Source organism: Phaseolus vulgaris, chromosome 11 (assembly GCF_000499845.2).
Source record: "Phaseolus vulgaris cultivar G19833 chromosome 11, P. vulgaris v2.0, whole genome shotgun sequence".
Lineage (NCBI taxonomy): Eukaryota > Viridiplantae > Streptophyta > Magnoliopsida > Fabales > Fabaceae > Phaseolus > Phaseolus vulgaris.
This window is the reverse complement of record NC_023749.2, coordinates 18957668-18983719: the sequence shown is the minus strand read 5'-3', so window position 1 is coordinate 18983719 and position 26052 is coordinate 18957668. Positions and strand designations below refer to the sequence as shown.

Here is a 26052-nt window from a genome sequence, read left to right as displayed (position 1 = left end):
GTTCTTGAGTTGTTTGGTTCGGGTTTTCTATTTTTTTTCCAGCACCTATGTTCTGTTCTTGTCTTTTAATTACACTTTTGTTCGGTTCATATGTTTGCTAATTCAATTCTGTTCAGTCCTTTCAATTTTACCTCTCTTTGTTGATTCAATTTGACAATATGTGGAGCATCCAAATGAGTTTGGGATTTGGTACTAGTTTTTGGTGAGTTCTTGTCTTAGAACAATGATCCAACTCTAAGAAAAGTGCCTCTATAATGTCCAGCTCAAGGTGATTCCTAAGAATGTCAAGAATCATTCTCTATATGGCTAGTGGAATCACATCACGTAAACTCGTAAGAGTCTACTTTCATATTAAAAAAAAAATAGTGTAAATAACTACATTTAGTCCTGAATGAGAATTAATAATATACCAAATCATCTAACTTCAAAGTCTCAAATAAAGAAGGCCATACAAATACTACAAAAGTTAAATTGTTCAATTCAAGTCATAGAAATTAAATAATTAGAAATTCAAATTTCTATGTCCAATCCTCTAATGATAAACTCTCCTCCATCATCTCCATCATCATCTCCATCATCATCTTCATCATCATCTTCATCTTCATCTTCATCTTCATCTTCATCTTCATCCACATTGACATCAAAAGTCAAATTTTCAATATCAAATGCATCTAGAGTTGGAACTGTTAATGCCGGATTTAAGTGAACATTTGCATCTTGATCTTGATCAATCTCATCAATATTATCTCCCTCTTCAGTTATCAATTCATCATTTGATTGAATATCATCAAAGGGAAGAGCAACTGTTTTTCTAATTTGCTTATTACTCAACTTCAAGTTGTACATGACATACACCAAATCATTCATCTTTTTCTGATGCAAACAGTTTCTTCTCTTTGTATGAACCTATATTAAATAGGAAATTTAGTAACTAACCATATAAAACTAAATAAAGAAATTATAAATAACTTCAATTACCATTTCAAATGAGCTCCAATTTCGCTCACATCCAGAAGAGCTACAAGTCAAGCTTAGAATTCGGATAGCAAACCTCTTCAACTCTGGAGTTCTATACCCAAACATCTCCCACCATTCTCCAGGAAGTATTGTTTTTCTACTTTCCTTTGCGTCATCCATTGCAAAGGCTCCTCTACCAAAATGATACTCAACAAGTTGCACATTAATTATCCTTCTTTCTGCAACATCCTTAACCAATCTTCTCATGGATGTATACAACCCTTCTTTCACCTCAGGATCATCAGATCTAAACTCAGGTTCATAATGGAATTGGAGATTGAGATAATATGCAGCTGCATGCAGAGGCCTAAGAAGTTAATTATCCCATCTTGCATCAATTATTTCCCAAACCTCTTCATAGCTACATACATTCATTCAATAGTAATCAATACCAACCAACCAACTATCATATAAGTAATAGAAGTAAGAGTAATTAAATTTTTAAAGAGAAAAGCTATAAAATTTTTACCTTTTCTTAACATGATTAAAATTGTTCTTAATCTTCTTTTTTTTGCACGATCCATCTCTTCATATATGAAACCCATTGCAGGTTTTGCATCTGAATCCACCAATCTTAGGACCACCATAAGAGGGGCAACAACTTTGAGGCACGTGGAGATATTCTTCCAAAATCGGCTGTCTAATATCATATTTTCAACCTTTTTCCCCTCTTGTGAAGTTCCAAATTTGCTTGTTTTCCATTCTTCAGAACTGAACATGGTCAATAATGAGGCTTTCAATTCACGAAGACAACCGAGAGTTATATAAGCAATGGCAAATCTAGTCACACCCGGTCTTATCCAGTCTCTTTCTTTCGTGAACTTCTTCAACATGCTAATTAGCATTGATCTGCCATAAATATAAGTGGTGATCTTTCTTCCTTTCTTGATAGTAAGTTCATGAACCTTCAACTTCTTTTCAAAATCTTCAAAAATCAAATCAATGCAGTGTGTAGTACATGGGGTCCAATACAAATGCTCCCTTTTTTGCATCAACAACTCTCCAGCTGCCTTGAAATTTGCAGCATTATCAGTCACCACTTGCAATACATTTTCTTCTCCAACTAATTCAACAACGTCATCCAACATTTTAAAATCTTTATCTGTTGTTTTTTATATGTCTGACGTGTCCAATGAATACATAAAAATAGTCCCTTTAGGACTATTCACCAAGAAGTTGCAAATAGAACGCCTATTTTTATCTGTCCACCTATCAGACATGATTGCGCAACCTGTTTTCTTCCACTCTTCCTTGTATTCTTGAAGCACTAAATCAGTTTTGTCAATTGCTTGCTTCAATAGTTTTTCTCTAATATCATGATAAGTTGGGGGTTTATAGCCAACTCCATATTTTCCAATCATTTCACACATCTTTGCAAAAGCTGGATTTTTAATTACATTAAACGAAATGACACTTGTGTTAAAAAATTCAGCAACTTGAGCATCCACTTCTTCTTTATAACCTTTCTTCATCATTTGATTTATGGTAGCTTGAACTGCCCCCCTACTACCAACTTTTTCTTTTCCTTTAGAACCATATATATGTTGTCTTTCTTCGAGCCCGTCACATCCTTGGTCTTCATCAATTATATTTAACTTTCTTTTTTTCAAAGAGGCTTGCTTAGCTTCTGCAACAATTTTTACCATCAAATCTCTTATTTCTTCTGGAACAGAACAACAAGGTTCAGAGTCCTCCCTAGTTCCAGCAAGATGATGCTTGAACCTAAATATTCCTCCACTCACAGTCTTTGAACAATAACTACACTTCACTTTTTTACCATTTCCATTAATATCTATCCCATGCTTTCATCCAACATCAGTTCTATTTCCTGGAGCATTTTTACTTCTATTAGAAGATGCAGATGTAGTTCTATTGAGCTCACTTGAATTTGATCCACTCCCAGACATTTCTTAACAAAAATACTGCTCCTCCAAATTCAATTTTTGTCCAAAAAAACAAAAATGTAGGGCAACCAGCAACCATTCTCAATTAAAAAACAGTTCATTTTGCAGCCAATAAAAAAAAAATAGAACCCTAATCCCTTCCCTTCCCTACCCTAATTTCACACCACCTAACTCTAACCTTATATGATGAGCAGCAACAACCCACGAGTCCGACGAACACTCCGACGTGACCACCGCAACGCACCACCGCGACGCCACCACCTGCAGCAACCCGCGACGCCACCACCTGCAGCAACTCGCTACGCCACCACCACCTACAGCAACCCGCGACGCAACCACCACCTACAGTGACGCGACGCGACCACCACTAGATCCACTGCAACCTGCGACCACCGCTCAATCTATCGCTGCCACACTCCACATAACAGAACGGAAACACAAAACGAAACACAAAAACCTATGTTTTTTTTATTTCATTTAGGTCCCCCATTCAAAATGACACAGTGTTGTTTTTTTTTAAAAAAACCCAGCTGGACTCGCCAACTCGGACCAGAGTCGCGAGTCCACACCGAGTCTAGCGATTCCACACCGAGTCCACCGAGTCTACCTCAAAACCGAGTCTGCTACCGAGTTAACTCGGTAAGGCAAAGTGGGTTCGTAAACTCGGACGAGTCAACGAGTTGACTCGCGAGTTTGACAACCATGATACTAATATATCATAAAAACAAACTACTACATATTTACCTATGCAATCCTGAAGGACATGATTTATAAGCCTCATGAAAGTGCTAGGTGCATTAGTGAGTCCAAAAGGCATCACTAACCACTCATATAATCCAAATTTGGTCTTAAAAGCAGTTTTCCACTCATCACCCTCTTTGATTCTTATTTGGTGATATCCGCTTTTGAGATCAATTTTAAAAAATATAGTGCACCCATAAAATTCATCAAGCATGTCATCAAGTCTAGGAATTAGATGTCTGTATTTGATGATGATATTGTTGATGGCCCTACAATCACAACACATTTTCCACTTGCCATCTTTCTTTGGTACCAACAAAATGTTGAAGATGGATGAAGCTTCTTCTCTACCTAGTCTTAGTGTGTGTTTGATGTAGAAAATAGCTAGTTTGCTTTGAAGACTGTAATGTGTTTTTAGATGGTCTTGTAATTAGGTTTGTGTGAGTTTTAGGTTGCCTTTTGATACATGACCTATCCTAGATGCTTAATCAAGGTGGTAAGATCAAGCACATGAAGTGATTAAATGTTTTTCAAAAAGCTTTTTAGAGTTTTCTCAAAAATCAGGATACTGCACAAAAATAAATTTGTTTCTCTGTAAAAGAATAGGTTTATTTTTGTTCTGCTAAAAGGCTTTTTGAAAGTTTGTTAGGCACCTTCAGTCAGTTATTTCAGTTAAGCTGAGCTGGCAGTTTTCCTGAAAAACAATCTGTTTGTTTTGAATTTAACCTATTGTTTTTATAACAACTTTTTAACTGTTTTTTGAAAAGTTGTTAGAAACTAATTTCTATAAATTGAAAGGCTTTTCTCACATGAAAGGTTGTTGAGCAATCACGATTTTAACAGAGAATAAACATTTTTTGTGTGAGAAGAAGGATTGAAAAGAGTTTTTGAAAGATTTTTCAAAGGGATATTCAAGTGTGCTTGTTCTAGTAGAACCTTGATCTTGGTGAAGGTGCTGGTACTGTTTTTGCTACAATTGGGACAACTGGTTTATGTTCTTACATCTTCCTTTCAGGTGTTATCTTTCCTTTATTCTTTCTTGTAAAAGGTGTAAGTGTTAGTCACTCTTGATAGGGTTTCTTGGAGTGCAAGGTGTGCTGAAATAGAGTTTTTCAGCTTTGGTTGTATGGTTCTTGTAGGCTTCAAGAACTGTTGTATGTTGTAATTGATTGCAACTGGTTTTAGTTAATTCCACCTTGGAGTAAGGTGAAACTGAAAGTAGCTCATTATGAGTGAACCAATATAAAGTGTGATTGCATTGCTTTCTGATTTTTGTTTAATCTGTCAAGAACGAAATATGTTCATTTGAAATTAAACCTGTTATTTCTGAGCTTAATAAAAACTGTTCTTCTTGATCTGGAAAAGTTCTTTAATCATAAACAAAGTATTTTTTGTATGTGTTTTTAATTGGCTTAAGGACGAACAGTTTTCTTCATTAAATCTTTGATAAAGATTCATTCTCTTTGAAGCTTTGTGTTGAATGAACTTGATTGATCTTTTGGTATAATCTGTGTTCTTCAAGTTGCTAAAAGTTAACCAATCTGGTTTTGTTAACTTTCACTGTTTGATCTCAATCCTAATCTGAATAAGTTCTGATTGTGTTAAATGTTTTGAAGAATCAATATGTTCCTTTTAAAATCAATTTGTTATTTTTCCTCTGTAAACCAGATTGTGTTTGCGAAAATTTTATAACTTCAATTCACCCCTCCCCTCTTGAATTTAGACAATAATAGACCCAAACACAAAACAGGTACAACATAAGGACTTAGACTCTTTTGAACCCAACTTTTCTCCAATAATTCCTGAACTCGATGATATGCTTGATGAATTGCATGAATCCACTATTTTCTAAAATTGATCTAGTTCATGTCCTAGTTCAAGCCCAACAACTAGGTTCTTGGCAAAGAGGATTCAAGAAGATTGGGACTCTGCTACTGATGGTAGAAAAACTTTTCTTTATATGTTTAAAGAGGATCACCAGAAGTAAAGCTCAAGCCATGGGAGCTAATTTCTTTATTTGTAACTTCAGTAGAATAGGGTTCTTTTAGCATGATAGGGGAGGTGTGCTTATCATTGTAGCTTGAGTAGAGCCTTTTGGGATAGGAAGTTAACCTAGCTTCTAGAACTTTGCTCCTAAGGTGCGGCATTGACTTTAGTCAATACCCTAGCAACCCCTATTTTGTGTATTTCCCATCCTACCCTTGCTCCTTGCTCTCCAGGGCACCATCTCCTATAAATAAGGTGTTTTGACTCATGTTTTGTAAGATCAATTTTATAAATAAAATGCTGCCAAATATTGCAAGCTTCTATTCCCTTGTCTAGTCTCTCTAGGTTAGAACTTTGATCTTCACCTCTACCTTTCTCCAAGTTATATGGTTCAACCAATCACTCTCCATACCTTTCATGCACCTACAAGGAACCCATAGTTCTATATGAGCCCTCCTTGATCCATCACATCCATTGCTTCTGCCATCCTTTTCAAATCTCCAAAAAGAACCACAGGTCATGAAGTGCAAACCCATCATTATCGTGATATGCAAACCCATCATTTGGTGCCCATCTTCTGGAGATTGTCCTTGTGGAGAATAATTATTGCATCATAATTGTTTAAAGGAGTCCTGAAAAGGCACTGCAGCAAGAATGAAAATACTCAACAATGTCTCCCGAAATATCTCTTCTACAACTAGAAGTTGAAACAAGAAAATAGCTGAAAAATTTGATCCACCCACCTCCCATCTATATGGACCAATCTCTTCTTGAAATGTGAGTTTTGTCAGCAAATTGGCACTGCTTCGAGCATATGCAACTAACCTTTTCAGTTCCTGGTAAAATCATAAATATTGATACATAGTCACAGGGCAACCACCACCATGTCATCATAAATCATAAGTTAACAAACGCTTGAAACATATGTAATGCAACAGAATCCTTGGAGTAAAAACAGTGTTAAAATGCAGACATGAAGGCTAAAACATCAACAGATTGGAATACTTATGTATGGAAAACTGAACAACATACTGTGAGAATTTCCTATATATTCTTGAGAACACTCAACTTTAACCAAGCCCCAACTATTGAGGACACTCTTGCTGGAGGACATTCTTGCAGAATGTTTTTAGTTAACCCAAGCTATAGATTATATTGTAGAGAATTATTCCTTGAATTATGTGACAATAAAATGGAGTGAGGAATGAATCGAGAAACTTCAGGGCCTCAAGCGATACTTATCTAATAAAACTCAATTATTTCCAATTTGAAGAGAAACTAACCATTCCACTAGGTGATAATCCAGTCCATGCCTCCGATTCTTTATCGTAAACTGTAGCTAAGAACATTGCTGGCCATACACTTTGTCCACTCTCTCCCTGACTTTTTCTTAGCAAAAAGTTGTCCTGAAAATCCATATAAATATATTTTCAGAGACCAACATTATCAAGATTTACCTAACCTAATCACGTACTACTCAGACACAAAACTTACATTTATTTCCTTCTCATCACTTTGGCTCAAGTCACTATTTATGTCAACAACCAACGGAGAGAAAGTCCAATCATAGTGTGAGAGTAGCCGCTTAAGATGGTATTATAATATATTTTAAAAATACTTCTGAATGACCTAAGCCCTTTGCAGCTTTCTCATGTGAAAGCCAAGCCCCTAGAATTTGCTAGAAACCCAAAAATAACAAGGGGTAGAAAGGGGCTCAATGTAGATGATCATGACTAAGGGAGAGAAAAAGTAACAGATGAAGTGGCAGAAATGTGAGAGAATGATGGATACAATATGTTTGTTTGTGGATGAAATTAGCCTGGGACTTCTGCAAGAGACTAGGCTGGAAATTCCAGAGTAAGGTATTGATAGAAATGCTGAGGTACAACTGGACCAGGAATATGGTCGTAAGCCCAAGATTTGGAGAGTGTATGAGAGGAAGAATAAGAGAGGGGTTAAGAGGAATGACATGGCCCTGAATCAGGCTTGATATGTATGGAGGATATAAGGGGTATAAGCATTAGTAATATATATAGGTGGTTAGAGGAGAGAGAGAGTATCGAGGATTCTGTTAGAAGTGGATTCACTGTAAACGTGAATTGTAGAGGCCCTGTGGCTCTGGATTGGTAGCTTGCTACCAATTACTGTTAGATTGTTATTTCCTTATTTTTCCTGCTGAGATACACGGTATTAGTTACCTGATTCAGGAATCCTAAAGGAGATATCCATTTTCTTGCTGATTGTCTCTGTTATTTGATCTGCATTCCATTAAATTGGTCCGACCTGCCGGATAAAGACCCAGCCCGGAGAAGACCGTCGATGCCAAGGAAGCCACCTACGCCTAAGATGGGTGATCGGATTGACGCTTTGGAGACCCAAGTGGGACATGTTACCTCCACGCTCGACGCATTGGTTCGACAGATGCAGCTCCAGTCCGAACAGATGCAGTAGCAGAGTCTAGTTCTCGCGAAACTAAGCAAACTAAAGGAGGGAAATAGAGAAGGAGAGGCATCGAGTGGAAACTCGGGTGGTGATTCGCCTTCGAGTGAGTCTCGACTCGCCGGGAAGAAGGTGAAGCTTCCACTGTTCGATGGCGAAGATCCAGTGGCTTGGATAACTCGTGCGGAAATATATTTCGATGTCCAGAACACACCGGAGGATATGCGGGTGAAGCTTTCACGTTTGAGCATGGAAGGTCCCACGATCCATTGGTTTAATTTACTGATGGAGACGGAAGATCAGCTATCATGGGAAAAACTCAAAAGGGCATTGATCGCACGTTACGGTGGCCGGAGATTGGAAAACCCGTTTGAAGAATTATCCACGCTCCGTCAAACTGGAAGAGTTGAAGAGTTTGTTGAAGCATTTGAATTTCTTTCCTCGCAGGTGGGTCGATTGCCGGAGGAGCAATACTTAGGATATTTCATGAGTGGGTTGAAACCTCCGATCCGGCGAAGGGTGAGAACTCTGAATCCTTCTAATCGGATGCAGATGATGAGGATGGCTAAGGATGTTGAGGAGGAGATTAAGGAAGACGATGCCGAGGGTGAAAAAGCTGTGGGGAAAAGGTTTGTGGGCCGAAGAGAAGAAAGTGGGCTTAAGTTCAGTAGTGGGTTTAACCCGACCCAGAAGGACATGAATAGACCCGAAAACTTAAGTTGGCCCAACCCGGCAAAAACAGGGAGCTCTTTTGGGTCGAACGCGAACCCAACTTCATCGCTGAGCTCGACGGGACGGAAGAGCGACGGCGACCGCCGCGGTAGAGCTTCGGAACGGTGGCGGGGAGTGCGAAGTGAGGAGATGGAGGAACGACGAGCAAAGGGGCTTTGTTTTAAGTGCGGTGGTAAGTATCACCCAACCTTGCACAAATGTCCTGAACGCTCCCTACGTGTGTTGATATTGGGGGAAGGAGAAACAGTGAATGAAGACGGAGAAATAGTAGCGTTGGAGGTAGAAGATGCCGAGGAGGAGGAAGAACCAGAGGCGGAGTGCAAAATTATTGGGGTTCTGGGAAAGATGGGAGAATATAATACCATGAAGTTGGAGGCACAATTAGCTGATGTGGTTGTGGAGGTGTTGGTCGATAGTGGAGCTAGCCACAATTTTATTTCACCTGAATTGACCTCCGCCTTGGGACTACCAGTAAGCCCTACTACTGTTAAGAGAATCAAGCTTGGGGATGGCCATCGGGTTATGTCCGAAGGCACATGTAAAGGAATTAAGCTTTTTCTGGGGTCTAGGCTCTTTGTAATAGATGCTCTGGTGTTGGAATTAGGAGGGTTAGATGTGGTTCTCGGTATATCATGGTTGAGCACATTTGGGAAAATGGTAATGGACTGGAAAAATTTATCTATGCAGTTTTGGCATAATGGGGAGCTGGTAACATTACAGGGTCAAGGAAAATGACAGGTTCGACATGGCTGTCTCAATTCCTTCTTGACGGGCCAAGAGCGGGACTGGAATGGTGAAGGGTGGTGGACTCAATTGGAAGAGAAGCAGCATGCAATGGAATTGGGTCAAAACAGTGTGCGGGAAGTATTGGAGCGGTTTCCTGCAGTGTTTACAGACAAGTTAACACTACCTCCAGTAAGAGATCAAGTGCATAGAATCAATTTGTTACCTAATTGTGGTCCAGTCAATGTGCAGCCATACAAATACCCTCACCACCAAAAATCTGAAATTGAGAGACAAGTAGCGGAGCTGTTGCAGGCAGGGGTTGTTCAGCCCAGTATGAGCGCTTTCTCTAGCCCCGTCATTTTGGTCAAGAAGAAGGATCAAACATGGCGGATGTGTGTGGATTATAGAGCTCTCAATAAAGTAACTATCCCGGATAAATACCCTATACCCATTGTGGATGAATTGTTGGATGAATTACATGGGTCAACAATTTTTTCGAAGATTGATTTAAAATCAGGGTATCATCAGATACGTGTGCATGAGAATGATGTGCACAAAACTGCGTTTAGGACTCACAATGGTCATTACGAATATCTTGCGATGCCTTTCGGATTGATGAACGCACCAGCCACTTTTCAGGCCACAATGAACGACATTTTTAGGCCATTTCTTAGAAAGTTTGTGTTGGTATTTTTCGACGACATATTAGTGTACAGCAAGGATGAAAAGGAGCACATACAGCAACTTCAACAAGTGCTACAGGTGTTAGTGGATCAGTGTTTTGTTGCTAACATGGCTAAGTGTAAATTTGGATGTTTGCAAGTAGATTACTTGGGTCATATAATTTCTGGTGCAGGGGTTTCTGTGAATCCAGAAAAGGTTAGATGCATCTTGGAGTGGCCTGAACCTAAGAATGTTAAAGGAGTGCGTGGGTTTTTGGGTTTGACTGGATACTACAGGAAGTTCGTCAAGGATTATGGCAAGATTGCCAAACCTCTGACCGAATTGACAAAGAAAGATGGTTTCAATTGGGGTATGGCTGCTAAGGAAGCTTTTGAGAGGTTAAAGAAAATTATGACAACATCTCCTGTTCTTTTGCTGCCTAATTTCTCTGTGCCCTTTGAAATTGAATGCGATGCTGCAGGGAGAGGAGTAGGTGCTGTGTTGATGCAAAACAGACAACCAATTGCTTATTTTAGCAAAGCTTTGTCTGACAACAACTTGATGAAAACTGCTTATGAAAAGGAGTTGATGGCTTTAGTCCTTGCCATTCAACATTGGAGGCATTATTTATTGGGCAAGGAGTTTGTTGTGTACACTGATCATAGGAGTTTGAAGCATTTTTTACAGCAGCGGATTTCCTCTCCTGACCAACAGTGCTGGTTGGCAAAGTTGTTAGGCTATCAATTTGAAGTGCGTTATAAACCGGGTTTCGAAAACAAAGCTGCTGATGCCTTGTCTCGTTGCTATGATGAGGGTGCATTTTCTGCACTGGTGCACACTCCTATATGGTTAGGGAGTAATCAGCTACTACAAGAAGTGAGGAATGATGAATCTGTTCAGAAGGTAATGGCGGAGGTGATAAAAGATCCTATGGCTAAACCGGGTTATAGTGTGCAGCAAGGGGTTTTATTGTACCAGGGCCGTTTGGTATTGGGTGCTAAATCTCCCTCCATTCCTTCATTGTTGAAAGAATTTCATGAAACTCCTATGGGCGGCCATTCTGGATTTTTGAGGACTTATAGGCGTATTGCAGAGAATCTTTACTGGGTGGGAATGCAGAAATCCATCCGGGATTATGTACGAGCATGTGATGTGTGCCAAAGACAGAAATATGATGCAACTACTCCAGGGGGTTTTTTACAAACTCTACCTATTCCCAATGCTGTGTGGGAGGATATTTCCATGGACTTTGTGACTGGCTTGCCTAAATCCAGAGGTTTTGAAGCGGTTTTTGTGGTGGTAGACAGACTATCCAAGTATAGTCATTTTATCTTATTGAAGCATCCTTATACTGCCAAGTCTGTGGCAGAAGTCTTTGTTAAGGAGGTGGTGCGACTCCATGGAATTCCTAGTTCCATTGTAAGTGATAGAGATCCCTTGTTTGTGAGCCATTTCTGGAGGGAATTGTTCAAATTGCAGGGTACGACACTCAAAATGAGCACCGCCTATCATCCCGAAACAGATGGGCAAACCGAGGTTATCAATAGGTGTCTTGAAAGCTATCTTCGGTGTTTTGCGGCTGATCAACCCAAGACTTGGGCCTATTGGGTGCCATGGGCTGAATATTGGTACAACACTACTTATCATGTGTCTATAGGTAAGTCCCCTTTTGAAGTTGTGTACGGGAGACAACCTCCTAAATTGCTGCGATACTTGAGCAATGAAACAAAGGTAGCTGCAGTTGCTTTGGAGTTAAAAGACAGAGATGAGGCTTTGGATCAACTTAAGAAGCACTTGTTCAAAGCCCAGCAGCAAATGACAGTGTATGCCAATAAGAAGAGGAGGGATTTGCAGTTCGAGATTGGTGAATGGGTGTTTTTAAAATTGAGGCCCCATAGGCAACAATCAGTTGTCCGAAGGATAAATCAGAAACTTGCAGCACGTTTTTATGGTCCTTTCAAGATCATTGAGAAGGTTGGAGAAGTTGCTTATAAGCTTCAACTACCTGACTACTCCAAAATCCATCCTGTTTTTCACATATCCTTATTAAAGGTTTTGGGCTTTAGAGTAACAGTTCAGGAAGGAGTTTCCATTCCTCAAAGTTTGATCCAATGGAAGAATAAATCTATTGATGATGTCACATGGGAGGACAATGTTGTGTTGAGGGGTCAATTTCCAGAATTTAACCTTGAGGACAAGGTCATTTCTGATGCGGCTGGCATTGATAGAAATGCTGAGGTACAACTGGACCAGGAATATGGTCCTAAGCCCAAGATTTGGAGAGTGTATGAGAGGAAGAATAAGAGAGGGGTTAAGAGGAATGACGTGGCCCTGAATCAGGCTTGATATGTATGGAGGATATAAGGGGTATAAGCATTAGTAATATATATAGGTGGTTAGAGGAGAGAGAGAGTATCGAGGATTCTGTTAGAAGTGGATTCACTGTAAACGTGAATTGTAGAGGCCCTGTGGCTCTGGATTGGTAGCTTGCTACCAATTACTGTTAGATTGTTATTTCCTTATTTTTCCTGCTGAGATACACGGTATTAGTTACCTGATTCAGGAATCCTAAAGGAGATATCCATTTTCTTGCTGATTGTCTCTGTTATTTGATCTGCATTCCATTAGGTATATTGAATTTCAATCATTCTGGCTGTAATATTTTGGTACCATTATTTGGACATCCTAACATCATAACCAGTTCTCAAACCACTTGATAAGCAAATTGATACAATATCTGCAGTCACATGTTCCAGGATATTCTGCCAAAAATATAGGTTTAAAGCAGTGAAGAGTTTACTGACTATGGCTTAGTACTCAATGTCTTCGGACAACATAGGAAGGTTTTGATCTATCTTCTTAGCCAGGAAGCTAGTCCTTTTAAAGAGAAAATGATAATGAAAGGAGAAATTAATTAAAGAGAAGAGATTAATATAGTCCTATAAACAATTTAATGTTAAAGAGATGAGTGCAAGACTTTGAGAGTAAGTGATGCAATGTTCAAGCAAACACTGATTAAGTATCATTTCATTCCTGTCAAAAGTAATGGTTGATTAGATGACTAACAGTGACTAGGAAACTAACCTCAAAAACCCAGTGATCCGCAAACAGGGAACATCAAATGGCAAAGGATTAAGAAAAAGATATGCAACCAATAGTTCGACAGCCTCTTCTACCATGCAAGCTGAAAATAGATGTGAAGCAGCCCATCGTTTTGCAAGTCTAGACACACAAAAGGTCTACATGAGCTTCAGATTATAACTGGAATATAGCTTGACACAGAAATCTGCAAATTTTCACCTAACTACTGGTTTAGGGTCCAAATATTGGATAACGACTTTGTAATCGATTGATCATGTTAGCATGCTGACTACGGATAAAAAGTTTCTTGTCACAGAAGGAACTTGCTTAGCCTGATAATCCCCAACTGCATGTTAAAATGGTTTGATAAGTTAAATTGAGAAGTGGCATTTCCAATTAAATCATCATAATCATATACAAAGGACGTACTTTCCTTTTTTAGCAAACTAAGGCCTCTCGTGCAAAAAATTTCGACAAAAAGCATATCCTGACATTAACACATCCACATTATCCTCAGTGGCAGTGCATGCCCACGTCTTTTGAAGACTGCCATAATCAGATTATCACATCTTAATAAATATCAAAAAAGAATAAGATCCAGAAATGGATAAAGGATCTACAGCCTACCTCAATCCAATTTCAAAAAGGAAGCTAGGTTTTGTTTCTTCAATTGCAATTTCATCCATTGGCCAGTTCCCAGAACCTTCCAGCTGTAAAGGGCAAAATAATTAGCTCTTCAATTGTCTGTAAAAACACCAGGACACTAAGTACAACTGGTGTGTTAGGCCATACCTGAATCATAACTTTCAGTGCCTGACTTTCAGTGCCTAAACGCATGATGGAACAAACTTACTCAATCTGAGAGATTCAATTTTTTGATTAGCTAGAAGATGAGGTTCAAGAGCGAAGACCGATGTAAACCTGAAAGCTGCTAATGACAATAAGTATTTCTAGTTGAGCTGAAGCTTAAATGAGATGCAACATTAACTTGAACCTCCTTATACTTTTTTTTTCTTTGCAATTTTATTCAAGGTTTTAATTAACAATAAAAACACACACCAACAAGCATTACAGATCACTTCAAAATATGGTACAAGAAAATGTATAAGGAACCTATACATGAACAATTAAAATATTTGTCTAGGAGGGTAAAATACCAGAGTCTAAAGGCTGTACACTGGAGTGGACACCTTCAAAGGAAGGTCTTCAATAAGACGCAAGCGCTTTGATGAAACATCAAATGCCCCAAGCAAACTACCTGAGTATGATATAGGATCTGTAGGTGAATCATTTCAAAAGCATTGCAGCAGTGTTAATACGTAGGCATATGGCATGAGACCAGAAAAGGGAGAATTCACAATGCTCATTACCTCCAGCACCATGAAGCAAAGAGAAATCAAGTTGATCCACAACAACTACAATATTTTCCTTGGATAGAGAAAGATGTCGACTAAGTACATGCTCAACTATTATTTTCAAAAAAAGATGTCTAGCCCATAGCTCACTTTCCCATTTTAGGGGGAAAAACGTCACCATGTCAGTAGTTGTCAAGATGCTTTATCTCAACTCACAAGATGTAGAGTTATAACAATAGATGCCTCCCCTGTGCTTTCTGCAACTCTACCATCTTTAAATCTTCTAAGCTCTGCTTTCTCTCCCCAAAACTTTTGAAATTCAAGAGCCTGCTTCAAATCATGGGTGAGCACTGCATTACATTCAGCAACCCAAATGTGAAAGCAAAAAGAAAAGTGGGTATATGAGCAGAAGAATATATATATATATATATATATATATATATATATATATATATATATATACCTCTTCTTTACTTTCGGCATTTGGGCCGATATCAACCATCCTATATGCTTTTTCCAAAGTACTCACTGAAATTCCTATGAACAAGGGCTCTTTATCAAATACCGACAAGCCCTGAGATTGTGATTTCAGTTAGAAATAGAACACGAGACGCAAAGCTTGAAGAAAGCACATTTTAAATGGGATACTGAAATTCATGCTTAAAATCATACATCGTCCACACTCCACTGGCACTGTGTATTTCTCCATGTAACTTGAATGACTTTTGCTCTATCATTTAACCCTTTAGATAAAATACCAGGTATTTTATCCTCGTATGATCTCCAGCACTCATCATCCAAACAAAATCCCATTGCAAATACTTCCTTTCCCTTCAAATTTATTCTACAAGATCAAAACACGTAATAATATAAACTTATAGTTTTTATAATGAAGCAAGCCATAATGAAATCTATTTAAAGGACAGAATATCCCGTCATAAAATAAAGTGTTTGAATAGACAAGCATATATAACCCAGAAAAAAGTAAAGGCAGAGGAGAAAAGGTTAACAAGTCTCCAACGTGTTATAAGAACCATTATGACTGATATGTTTTCACATTCCATATCCATGTTTATATGACAACATTCACCAATGACCCAATGCAACCCACAATACCCTACATGTAATACTATCAAAGAACCAAAGCTGCCAATCACTGTCAATGACAAAGAAATATTAAATAAACATTACCTCATACAGTAATCATATTTAACAGCATAGGTCATAAAAACTTCCTCAAATCCACCATCTCTACACTTTTCTAAGCACCTAAGTGTCATAGCAGCCTCATCCTGAAGCTGATTACGGAAGAATATCCAAAATAAATACATAATCAACAAGCTTCGCAGCTGCAGCTATTTTCATTGTTAGAATAACCAACATTATTTCAAAGGCATTACAGACACGGAAAGCACACCTGGATTCACAATGAGCAAGGGTTTTCTGGCTTCATTCTGAATACTGGACCACTCAATCTGCAATTATATTTAAAAAATTTAATTTAAAACTCAAAATCTCGTTCTGAAAAAAAAAAATTCAAAAACATTCTTTTTATTCACATTCTTCTTTCTTTTAAGGTCATCTTCTTCATTTTACATAACTATTCTCATCATTTCACATCAATATTTTCCACACTTCTATTTTATATTTTCTATTGGATTCTTTAACCTCAAATTGATATCATACAGGGTGAATTTGCCAAAGTTGAAATGTTTTTACTTACGGGTGAATTGGCCAAAATTCAAATGATTTTACTTTTCCTACGCACAATTAATTATAAAAGAAATAATATTAGGAAACTACTTTATCATTAATATAATGTAATCTCTGAATATAAAACAATATATAGTATAAGCATTATCTAAAAGGATTATGAATATATGAAGTCATTAAATCACATGAAAAAATATGGTAAGATAGATAAGATACAAAACACAAAGCTACAAGCTCAAATAAATATATTGGTGTAGAAGTAAATGATAAATACCTTTCTATTTTATAAAGAAAATACCTTATAAATTGCTAATCAACTAATTTAAAGAAATTAGTTATTAGTGGTCATTGTTTGTGGTTGGAAAAGGAAATTAGTTTTCGTTCTTTATTTGTATAATAAATGTACAAAGTCAAAATTTTGGAAAAAGCACTACAATGATGTAATTTATTTTAAAAATTACTGAAATGAAGCTGGTCATTTAAAAAAATAAACTACGCATTTTGGTAAGTTATATTTAGAAGTACAATTTTAAAAAAAGAAAAAGAAATCAGACTTCCAAATATAAATTCATTTTTATTATTATTATTATTATTACTATTATTATTATTATTATTATTATTATTATTATTATTATTATTATTATTATTATTAGTATTAGTATTATTAAATAACCGTTTTATATGTCACGATTTTTGTACAAAAAAATTATTGAATTGAGCAGTCGTATATTATAATATGACTTTGATGATTCCTTCTAAATTTAATTTAATGAAATCTTGTTTATAAGTATGACTTTAATTTTTGATAATTTAAAATTATATATTTAATTTTTTTAAATTGGAGATGAATTTAAAAAAATAATCAAGTATGATGTCAACATGTTTTCATGATATTCTTTTGATATGTAATTGAATATATATATATTGTTGTCGCCGGTTGACCGGGATCGTCTTTGCGCGTGGCTTGTCCCTGCGAGTTAGGGCACCTTCGTCTTGCTCCGTCTGTGAGTACCTGAAAGAAGTGAACAAAGGGGCGCCCTCGCGGCCGTTTGCACTCCGACGATCAAGTCAGCTAGCGAGAAACATCAAAGGGGACACACCCTTGAGAGGTGGTCGAAAAAACTGTACTGAATGACTAAACTGTGTGACTAGAATTGTGTCGCCCCAATTGCCTTGTGCTCACTGTGAGTGCGTCGCGAAGACAACTAGGGTTTGCTTTGTGTATCTGTGTGTATTAGGTTAAAAATATGATCCCCTCAAATGCTCCCAAGGTCCCTTTTTATACCCTTCTTATCTTTTTAGCGCATCAAAGCGTATTAAAAGCGTATAAAAACATTCCTTGGAACATTCGAATCTTAACTGAATTAACGCGTACCTTGGCAAACTTTCACTGAAACCTTTAATGAGCACGTGTGCCTTGCCACGTGCCCTTCTGACTTGACCGTTTATTCTGTGTAGAGGGTCCCACAGCGCCGCAACCCAACTTAGGGTTATTCCATCGTGTGAGTCCTCTTTCCTGCGAAGTGCTTATGGCACGTGGGTTGACTTTCTGGGCGTCAACTCACGCGCCCCAATCATTAGCTGCTTGCCCTGGGGGTGGGTCTACCTTTCCCTCGTACCATGCACATGGTTCTCCCCTGGTTATGGCCCTCTCATGGGCCGTATCTGTTCCAGGGTCTCCCAGTGGTGGCAGGGGTACTTCACGAGTCAGGATATCCCCTTCTGGTGCTAGACTTATGGCCTTGAAGCCACCTTTCTCTTCTCCTTACTGTTGTTCCGCATGGTTGAGGCTCGAGGCCTATCGGGCGATGTCTTCGCTCGGCGATGTTTCTCTTTAGGCGAGGCCCCTTTTGGGCGACGCCTTTCTTGGGCGATGCCTCAGCGAGGCAATGACTCGAGCGGCCAACCTGTTGACTTCTCTTCCTTGGGTCCCTTGAGGGCTCCCACCATGTGTTGACCCTGACCTTTGGTCAACGCCCGGGAACGGGACGGTACACAAGCCCCCCAGTCTTGAGCTGACACTGGTTTCAGCGAAAAGACTAAGGCTAAGGCCTCGCCCCCTTTGTCCTTAGGGTATTTTGATGACACGTCACTTCCTGACCGGTTGACTTGATACTTTCTGCACCGCCGGCGCAGCGCACCCTCGAGGATTCTGACGATGTGATATTCTCTGAGCAAGAAAAGTGACTCTTCAGGTCGTGCCTTAATCCCGTGACACGTGGCCCAATCGCACGGTGCTCTTTTTGCGTCCTTTGGCGCCTCAACTGTAACGCTTGAGTCTTTGAAATCCCGCACTTGAACTCATTGTTTCTATCTTTTCGTATCTTCTCCGTACTGTTAGTCTTTCTTCCAAGAGTTCTCCCTGCGTTCTTTTCTCGTCGACTCTTCCCTTCTGTACTACTGCTGGACCTTTCTTCTTTGATCTTTTAGTTCCTTCATTGACAGTTCATCTTCTTTGATCTTTTGGTTCTTTCAGTGACAGTTCGTCTTCTTTGATCTTTTGGTTCTTGACGGTTCGTGCCAATATGTCTGCTAACCCTCCTTCTTCCAGAGTTAACCATAGGGATCTCTATGCGTGGGCTTCGGGCGAACTCCTTGACGAGTGCTCAAGCCTAGTGTCCACCAAAGCTGTGAGGGACCACATAGGGGAGCCGATTACTTACGACCATCGTGCCTTCGGGAAAAGGCATGATGACGACGTTGCAGTGCTCCCTTGTGCTCTTGGGGAGCCCGTTTGTGGGGACGAGCGGGCCAACAACGGGGTCCCCTTCTTCTACTTTTATCAGGTGGTCTTTAAGTGCGTTGGTGTGCGCTTGCCTTTCTCTAGGTTTGAAAAGGAACTGCTAATGGAGATCAATGCCACCCCAGCCCAGCTGTACCCTAACAGTTGGGCCTTTGTCAAAGCCTTTGACATATTGTTTGGTTTCCTAGGGTGTGCACCTTCTGTTGACATCTTTCTTCACTTCTTCGAAGTGAAAAGACAAAGAAACAACCTCTGGATGACTCTCAGCAACGTTCCCGGTAGGGTCCTCTTAACCCCCTTCCAACACTCCTTCATGGGGTGGAAAGGTAAGTTCTTCAAGGTTTGTTGTTCCGACCTTGTACCCTCCGCTCTTGACGACTTTCCCCTGTATTGGGTGAAGGAGGCCAGAGCCCTGAAGTCCAAGCCCCTTAAGAGGTTGCCTTCAAGTGATCAGGTGGCTTGCCGGATTTTGGCGGGTGCGGGGGGCTTTGATGCTGCTGCCTTGATAAGCCTGGAATACAATGCTGAGGCCCTGGAAAAATACATATGTACGAAAAATTCCCCTCATGACATTCCTATTCCTCGCTTTTGCTGAGTTCTTGCATGATTTTATTTTGGAGTGCCTTATTTTGTGTCCGTCTTTTACCATGCTTACCCCCTGTTTGCGTAGGTTCAAAGATAAACAGGCAACAAAGGTCGCTGTTGGCCCAGGCGTTGAGGTCTGAGGATGGGGCATCATCATCACCTTGCTCAAACTCCGGGGGCCACTAATGAGTGGTCGGATTTTGCTTTTCGTATGAACATTGAACGTGTACATGATTGCTTTTGTCTAGTTTGCAACTATCACGGACTTTATCTGTAATTGTAACTCTTGATTTACGCTTTGATTTATGTTTAAATGCCACCCGCTTTATCTTTGCATGCTTGCGTCTGCTTCCGCTCTCTTTGTCATGCTACGTGCGTTACCTTCAACACTCCCCTCCATTGTGTTTGACCTTAATTCTTTAGGTAGCACGTGCTCTTTTCTCTTATTCTTCATTCTTTCTTTTCAAGTTGCGACGCGTACTCTTCTCTTGATCCCTTTACTCATAGCCTCACTTGCGCTCTATCTCTGCATGCTTACGTCTGTTCATGCGTTTGAGCTTCCTTGCCTAAACCTCCAACGGCTTCAACCTGGGTTTACTAGTAAAATCGGCGAGGTGTCTTTTCGGGCGATGCTCTTCTTGGGCGATGCCCCTCTCGGGCGATGTTTCTCTTTAGGTGAGGCCCCTCTTGGGCGACGCCTCTCTTTGGCGACGCCTTTCTTGGGCGATGCCTCAACGAGGCAATGACTCGAGCGGCCAACCTGTTGACTTCTCTTCCTTGGGTCCCTTGAGGGGTCCCACCACGCGTTGACTCTGACCTTTGGTCAACGCCCGAGGATAGGACGACACACATTCCCCCCGATCATGAGCTAACACTTGTTTCAGCGAAAAGACTAAGGCCTCGCCCCCATCGTCCACGTGGCATTTCTTGCTGACGTGACATTCCTTTGTTTCAGTTTGACTTGACATTTCCTGAACATTTGATGCGACATTCTCTGCGCTTGACGTTTTGAGTTATGCTCTAATCTCTTGACACGTGGCTTGATCGCACGGCCGTTACTTAGCGCCTCTCGCGCTCCTCGAGTTAACGTTACATCTTTCAAAAACGCGCGCTCCAAGCTACTGTTTCATTCACTTTTCTCATTCTCTCCACTGTTCATCTTTCCAAGCTTTCTCTGCAACCCTTGTTTTCTCTCTCGCGCTTTCGGTCTTCGGATCTCTCGATACTAAAAAAGGTATGACCTTTCTCCTTTACTAGCTCCCTCTTTAACTTTCGTATTGCTACAACTGCCTGAGACTGTTTATTTTCCCTGTACTCCTTGTATTCCCTTTCTCATTTCTCTATCTCCCCCCCTTTGAACTTCTCGAGTGGGTAGGGGTTTTCGTAGGGTTTTTCCCACCCCTTTTCTTCCTGACCTTGCTTGCTGAACCCTTGTCTCTTCAGCTTCGTCAATGGCACGCACAAAAATGACGGCCAATCCCCTTCCCCTCAATGTTAACTATAGAGACCTATACTCATGGGCTCCGGTTGAACTGCTCGACGAGTGCTCGAGCCTAGTATCCACCAAAGCTTTGAGGGACCACGTAGGGGAGACAATTACTTACGACCATCGTGCCTTCGGGAAAAGGCATGATGACGACATTGCGGTGTTCCCTTGCACTCTAGGGGAGCCCGTATTCGGGGACGAGCGAGCCAATAACGGGGTCCCCTTCTTCTACTTCTACCAAGTCGTCTTCAAGCGTATTGGGATGTGTCTGCCGTTCTTCCGATTTGAGAGGGAGTTGTTGACGGAGATTAATATCGCCCCGGCCCAATTGCACCCCAACGGCTGGGCCTTCGTCAAGGCCTTCGGTGTCTTGTGCGGGTTCTTTGGATGCACGCCCTCTGTCGATATTTTTCTGCACTTCTTTGAGGTGAAGAAGCAGGGGAAGAGCCTCTGGGTGAGCCTTAGCAATATCCCTGGAAGGGTTCTCCTATCCCTTCTCCAACAATCCTTCAAGGGGTGGAAGGGTAGATTCTTCAAGGTTTGCTATTCTGATTACGACCCCTCTGCTCTCGACGACTTTCCCCTATACTGGGTGAAAGAGGTTAAGACCATGAAGTCTAAATCGCTGGATGAACTGCCCTCGAACGATCGAGAGGCCTGTCAGATCTTGACCAGTGTGGGGGGCTTCGAAACCGCCACTCTGATAAATCTAGAGTTCAATGTCGACGCTCTAGCAAGATATATAAGTAGGAATGTCCTTCCTCATAACTTTCTGACCTTTGTTTTCGTTCGATTCTTGTTTGATGCATGATTGGTCTGCTTCTTTGTATTTTAACTTTAGCCTGTGCCTAACCTCTGCTATATTTGTCTTATCGGTGTAGATTCTAAGATGGATAGGCAACGACGGTTGCGACTGGTCCAGGTGCTGAAGTCCAAGGATGAGGTCTTGGCGTCTCCGCCCACAACCTCTTCCGTACCTCCATCTCCTCCTAACCCCCAACCTCAACCCGCAACAATACCAACAACTCCACCAACCCAAGCTTCTCCCCATCCCCTTCCAAGTTCGCCACCTCCTATCGCAGCCGTGCCCCTCGTGCTGGTCGAGGCGGGTGCCTCCGCAGCCCCCCCTGACAAGGGTAAGAGGGTGATGGAGATCGTTTCTGACGATGAGGACTCTGTTGAAGGGCAAGTCTTCAAGCGACAGAGAACCCAGCATGCCCCTCAGACGGTTACCTCCGCCGCTTCCTTCTCTCATGGGGCTGAGTCCTTAAGGGAGGATCCACCGAGCACCACTTCCCCTCCTCAATCAGTGCATCAAGAGCGAGGGCTTGAAGCCGAACCCGCAGGCGTTCTTCCACCTGCCCCAGAACTTCCTCTTCCCATGCAAGAGTCATTAAGGGGATTTCTGAGCATGGGATCTTCTGGTAGCCAAACTGAAGAGCCTCAGAGGGAGAGCCTGTATTATTACATGGGCCTCTTCATGTCCTGTGTCTACACCTGGCACAGACAATCCAAGGCCAAAACCGCTCAAAATTCCGCCTTTCAAGCACTGAAGAAGGAAGTTGCTTCCCTAAAAGAAGATAAGGAGAAGTTAAAAGAGGAGAAGGAGAGGCTGGCTGCCCATTGGGGGCGTCAAGAGGGTGCATATAAAGAGTCACTGGGGGTGGCGCAGAAGGCGAGGGAGGAGGCCAACAAACGGCTGCACGAGGTGGCTCAGGCCCAGGCAGGGCTCCTCAATGAAGTGGTCCCCCTTCACACAAAGATTGCTGGTCTTGAGACGGCTGCAGAAACCTCTAAGGCGTATCAGAAGAAACTCGAGGACCAATGTGTGGACCGGGAGCAAAAGCTGGGGAAGATGGAGGTCGCTCTTGCGAACAAAACTGATGAGAATGCCTCCCTCCAAGCCAAAGTCCAAGAGTTGACCTCTGCCCTAGCCTCCAAGGACCAGGAGATGACCGCTCAAGCTGCCAACTTCAAAGTTGCGGAGGAGAAGCTGATAGGGGAGGCTGCCACCGGTTCGCCGATGGGTTCGCAGAGGCCCTTGTTCAAGCTACCTGTGCAAACCTCGGCATCGATGTCTCTAGGTGCAGCCCCTTCAATGAAGTGGTCGATGGCAAGCTTGTGCCTTTGGAGGCCTCCGAGGAACAACCTTCTCCTTGTTTCAACGAAAACACCTAATGTGTACATGGTTACCTTTTGTTTAACTTGTAATCGTCATGAACCTTGACTTGTAATTATAACCTTCGCTTTACTTTAAGGCCTATTTAGACTTTATCTTCACATTCTTGTCCGCTCCTAACTTCTCTTGTACTTTCATCTATTTTTGCTTCCTTTTCTATATCAAAGACCCGACTGGTACTTGCCTTCAACGTATTTCTTGGTTGCTTCGCCTTTACCCTTTAGGCAGCGCGCGTCTCTCCCTCTTATTCTTTCTTCTTAAGGCGTGAGGCACACCCTTTGATGGTCCACGCTTCTACGCTTCTTCTTCTTAATCTTCGAATTTCTTTTTCCCTCTGAACTTGGGAAATCTTCAACCTGCATCTCACTTACCTTTCCTGGGCCCGAGGCACTCGTAGCCGAAGGCAGTACTGATTTTCTCATCGCTTTAGGATAAAAAGGGGAGTCTCTTCTTTTTGGCCTCGACATCGCTCAAGGGTGCGGAGGACTTATTCTACCTGTGTTGGGTGTCTACGCTCGAGGAGAGACCTGTTCTGGGTGTCCTCAGCGTGTCTAAATACTTTGGGACAAAATTCGCGCTCTGGTGCCCACGCCCATGGGGAGGTCTAAACAATTAGCGCTTCGTACTCCGCCTGTTTGTTGCTGGCCTTAAAAGCGAAGCGTAAAGCCTGCTCGATCAATACATCATTGGGCCCTTCTAAGATAATTTCAGCCCCACTCCCTTGCTGGTTGGAAGAGCCATCCACCGAGAGCGTCCACTGTGCCCCTACTTCCACTTCTTGAGAGTCTCCTCCTGGTGAGAGTTCTGCCACGAAGTCGACATAGACTTGCCCTTTGATGGACCCACTGGGCTCATATTGGATATCGAACTCTGACAACTCGATCGCCCAACGAACCATCCTCCCCGCTACATCTGGCTTTTGGAGCACCTTCTGGATTGGGAGATTTGTCATTACCACCACTGTGAAACTGTGGAAATAATGGCGGAGCCTTCGTGCCGAGAATACTACTGTTAGATCCGCCTTCTCTAGTGATTGGTATCTCAATTCTGGGCCTTGTAAGGCCTTGCTTACGAAATAAATGGGTTTCTGTACCTGGTTTTATTCCTGGACCAGCACAGAGCTAATGGCCCACTCAGTCACCGCAAAGTACAAGCGGAGGGGGACGCCTACTTGTGGCTTGCAGAGCACAGGTGGCGTCGCCAAGTACTCTTTCAACTTGAGAAACGTTGCTTCACACTCGTCTGTCCACGCGAAACGACTATTCCTTTTGAGGCATTGGAAGTAAGGGTGGCCCTTCTCCCCTCCAGCTAATACGAATCTCGATAACGCTGCCATTCGCCTTGTCAATTGTTGTACTTCTTTTACTGAGGTTGGGCTCCTCATGACGATGATGGCTGCACACTTGTCAGGGTTCGCCTCAATCCCCCTCTCTGTGAGTATGAACCCTAAAAACTTTCCTGCCTCCATGCCGAAGGCGCACTTTTCTGGGTTTAACTTGAGGTGGTACTTTGATATGGTAGTGAACAACTCTTCTAGATCAGCTGCGTGCCGCCTTCTCTCGGGCGAAGTTCCCACCATGTCGTCCACGTAGGCCTGTACGTTTCTTCTCAGCATAGGTGCGAGGACCTTGTCCATCAGGTTCTGGTAGGTGGCGCCTGCATTTTTCAAACCAAACGGCATCACCTTATAGCAGTAGCTGCATGTCTCCGTCATGAACGCCGTTTTGCTCTCGTCCCTGGGATGCATCTTGATCTGATTGTAGTCCGAGAACGCATTCCAGAAACTCAGCATCTTGCAGCTCGAGGCGCTGTCCACTAATGCGTCGATGTTAGGCAGCGGATACGAATCCTTTGGGCACGCCTTGTTCAGATCTGTGAAGTCAACGCACATCCTCCATTTCCCGTTTGCCTTTTTTACCAGAACCACATTGGCTAACCACTCAGGGTATTGTATTTCCTTGATGTGCCCAGCGTTGAGCAGCTTCTGCGTTTCCTCCTTCACGACGAGGCATCGCTCTTCGTTGAACTTCCTCCTTCTCTGTCTCACAGGGTGAACCTTTGCATCCATGGTGAGATGGTGGCACAAAAAATCTGGGTCTATCCCTGGCATATCCGCCGCAGTCCACGCGAAAGCGTCGAGGTGGCGTGAGATTACTGCAGCTACCTCTTCTTATTCTTCTTGGCTCAGCAAGCATCCTAATTTGAACACCTTACCCCCTATTTGTCTTTCTACTGTGTTATCTTCTGGTCGGGGTCGCTCATTCTGTACCTTTTCTGTAAGAGGCTCGTTCGTGGAGTCCTCTTCCGTAGGCGTCCCCCCAACGGGTGCATCAGACATCGCCTCCTTTGGCTCTCCTTCTGTGGGCGAGGCCTCTCCGTGTATTCCTTCCCTTGTCGAGGCATCGCCGTCTCTTCCTCCTGTAGGCGCTTCTCCTATAGGCGTCACCCCTGAGGCAGCTTCGACCAGCGTGGGATTCGCGGGCGTCGCCTCTTCCAACGGTTCTAACTCCCTTTGCGAATTTGGAATGAATGGTCGTTCAATCACCATGACCACACCCCTCTTTGTCTTCAGACTATTTTCATAGCACTTACGGGCTTCTTCCTGATCCGACTTGACCACAATCACCTTACCACTAAGATCCGGTAACTTCATCTTCATGTGGCGCGTGGAGGACACCGCCCTTAATCTGTTCAAAGCTGGT

General features: G+C 41.9%; 3 protein-coding genes across 6 annotated transcripts; 1 reads left to right on the top strand and 2 right to left on the bottom strand.

The window, feature by feature from the left end:
* Positions 1–363: 363 nt before the first annotated feature.
* On the bottom strand, positions 364–4564 carry LOC137820756 (uncharacterized). The gene is made up of 3 exons (XM_068625001.1): positions 1487–4564; positions 979–1310; positions 364–906 (listed from the first exon to the last, which is right to left on the bottom strand). The coding sequence occupies exons 1-3, from the start codon at positions 2103–2105 to the stop codon at positions 511–513; spliced, it is 1347 nt and encodes a 448-aa protein (XP_068481102.1). The 5' UTR covers positions 2106–4564; the 3' UTR covers positions 364–510.
* A 1018-nt stretch (positions 4565–5582) lies between these two features.
* LOC137820773 (U3 small nucleolar RNA-associated protein 22-like) lies at positions 5583–16104 on the bottom strand. Of its 4 annotated transcripts, XM_068625042.1 has the most exons (14): positions 16062–16104; positions 15836–15942; positions 15317–15488; positions 15174–15218; positions 14660–14971; positions 14447–14565; positions 14082–14217; positions 13917–13999; positions 13719–13835; positions 13509–13635; positions 13293–13430; positions 6932–7054; positions 6392–6484; positions 5583–6280 (listed from the first exon to the last, which is right to left on the bottom strand). In XM_068625042.1, the coding sequence occupies exons 2-5, from the start codon at positions 15922–15924 to the stop codon at positions 14852–14854; spliced, it is 426 nt and encodes a 141-aa protein (XP_068481143.1). In that variant the 5' UTR covers positions 15925–15942; positions 16062–16104; the 3' UTR covers positions 5583–6280; positions 6392–6484; positions 6932–7054; positions 13293–13430; positions 13509–13635; positions 13719–13835; positions 13917–13999; positions 14082–14217; positions 14447–14565; positions 14660–14851. The 4 variants fall into 4 exon arrangements, with proteins under 4 accessions (XP_068481143.1, XP_068481126.1, XP_068481118.1 ...); XM_068625025.1 differs by lacking the exons at positions 5583–6280; positions 6392–6484; positions 6932–7054 and having other exon boundaries at positions 13292–13430; positions 15108–15218; XM_068625017.1 differs by lacking the exons at positions 5583–6280; positions 6392–6484; positions 6932–7054; positions 16062–16104 and having other exon boundaries at positions 13292–13430; positions 15108–15218; positions 15836–16059.
* LOC137820764 (uncharacterized) lies at positions 8100–9560 on the top strand. Its single transcript, XM_068625009.1, has one exon. It carries the CDS (start codon positions 8310–8312, stop codon positions 9552–9554), a length of 1245 nt encoding a protein of 414 aa, XP_068481110.1. The 5' UTR covers positions 8100–8309; the 3' UTR covers positions 9555–9560.
* Positions 16105–26052: the final 9948 nt, after the last annotated feature.

What these genes read in the sequence shown, in the direction of transcription:
- LOC137820764 (XM_068625009.1), top strand. Translation starts at nt 8,310, where the DNA reads ATGCGGGTGAAGCTTTCACGTTTGAGCATGGAAGGTCCCACGATCCAT.
- LOC137820756 (XM_068625001.1), bottom strand. Translation starts at nt 2,105, where the DNA reads ATGTTGGATGACGTTGTTGAATTAGTTGGAGAAGAAAATGTATTGCAA. An exon ending in TTTAATCATGTTAAGAAAAG is followed by an intron (nt 1,311 to 1,486) that starts GTAAAAATTTTA and finishes CTCTGCATGCAG; the next exon opens with CTGCATATTATCTCAATCTC. An exon ending in ATTGGAGCTCATTTGAAATG is followed by an intron (nt 907 to 978) that starts GTAATTGAAGTT and finishes TATTTAATATAG; the next exon opens with GTTCATACAAAGAGAAGAAA.
- LOC137820773 (XM_068625017.1), bottom strand. Translation starts at nt 15,975, where the DNA reads ATGTATTTATTTTGGATATTCTTCCGTAATCAGCTTCAGGATGAGGCT. An exon ending in AAATATGATTACTGTATGAG is followed by an intron (nt 15,489 to 15,835) that starts GTAATGTTTATT and finishes TTGATCTTGTAG; the next exon opens with AATAAATTTGAAGGGAAAGG. An exon ending in GCCAGTGGAGTGTGGACGAT is followed by an intron (nt 15,219 to 15,316) that starts GTATGATTTTAA and finishes TCACAATCTCAG; the next exon opens with GGCTTGTCGGTATTTGATAA.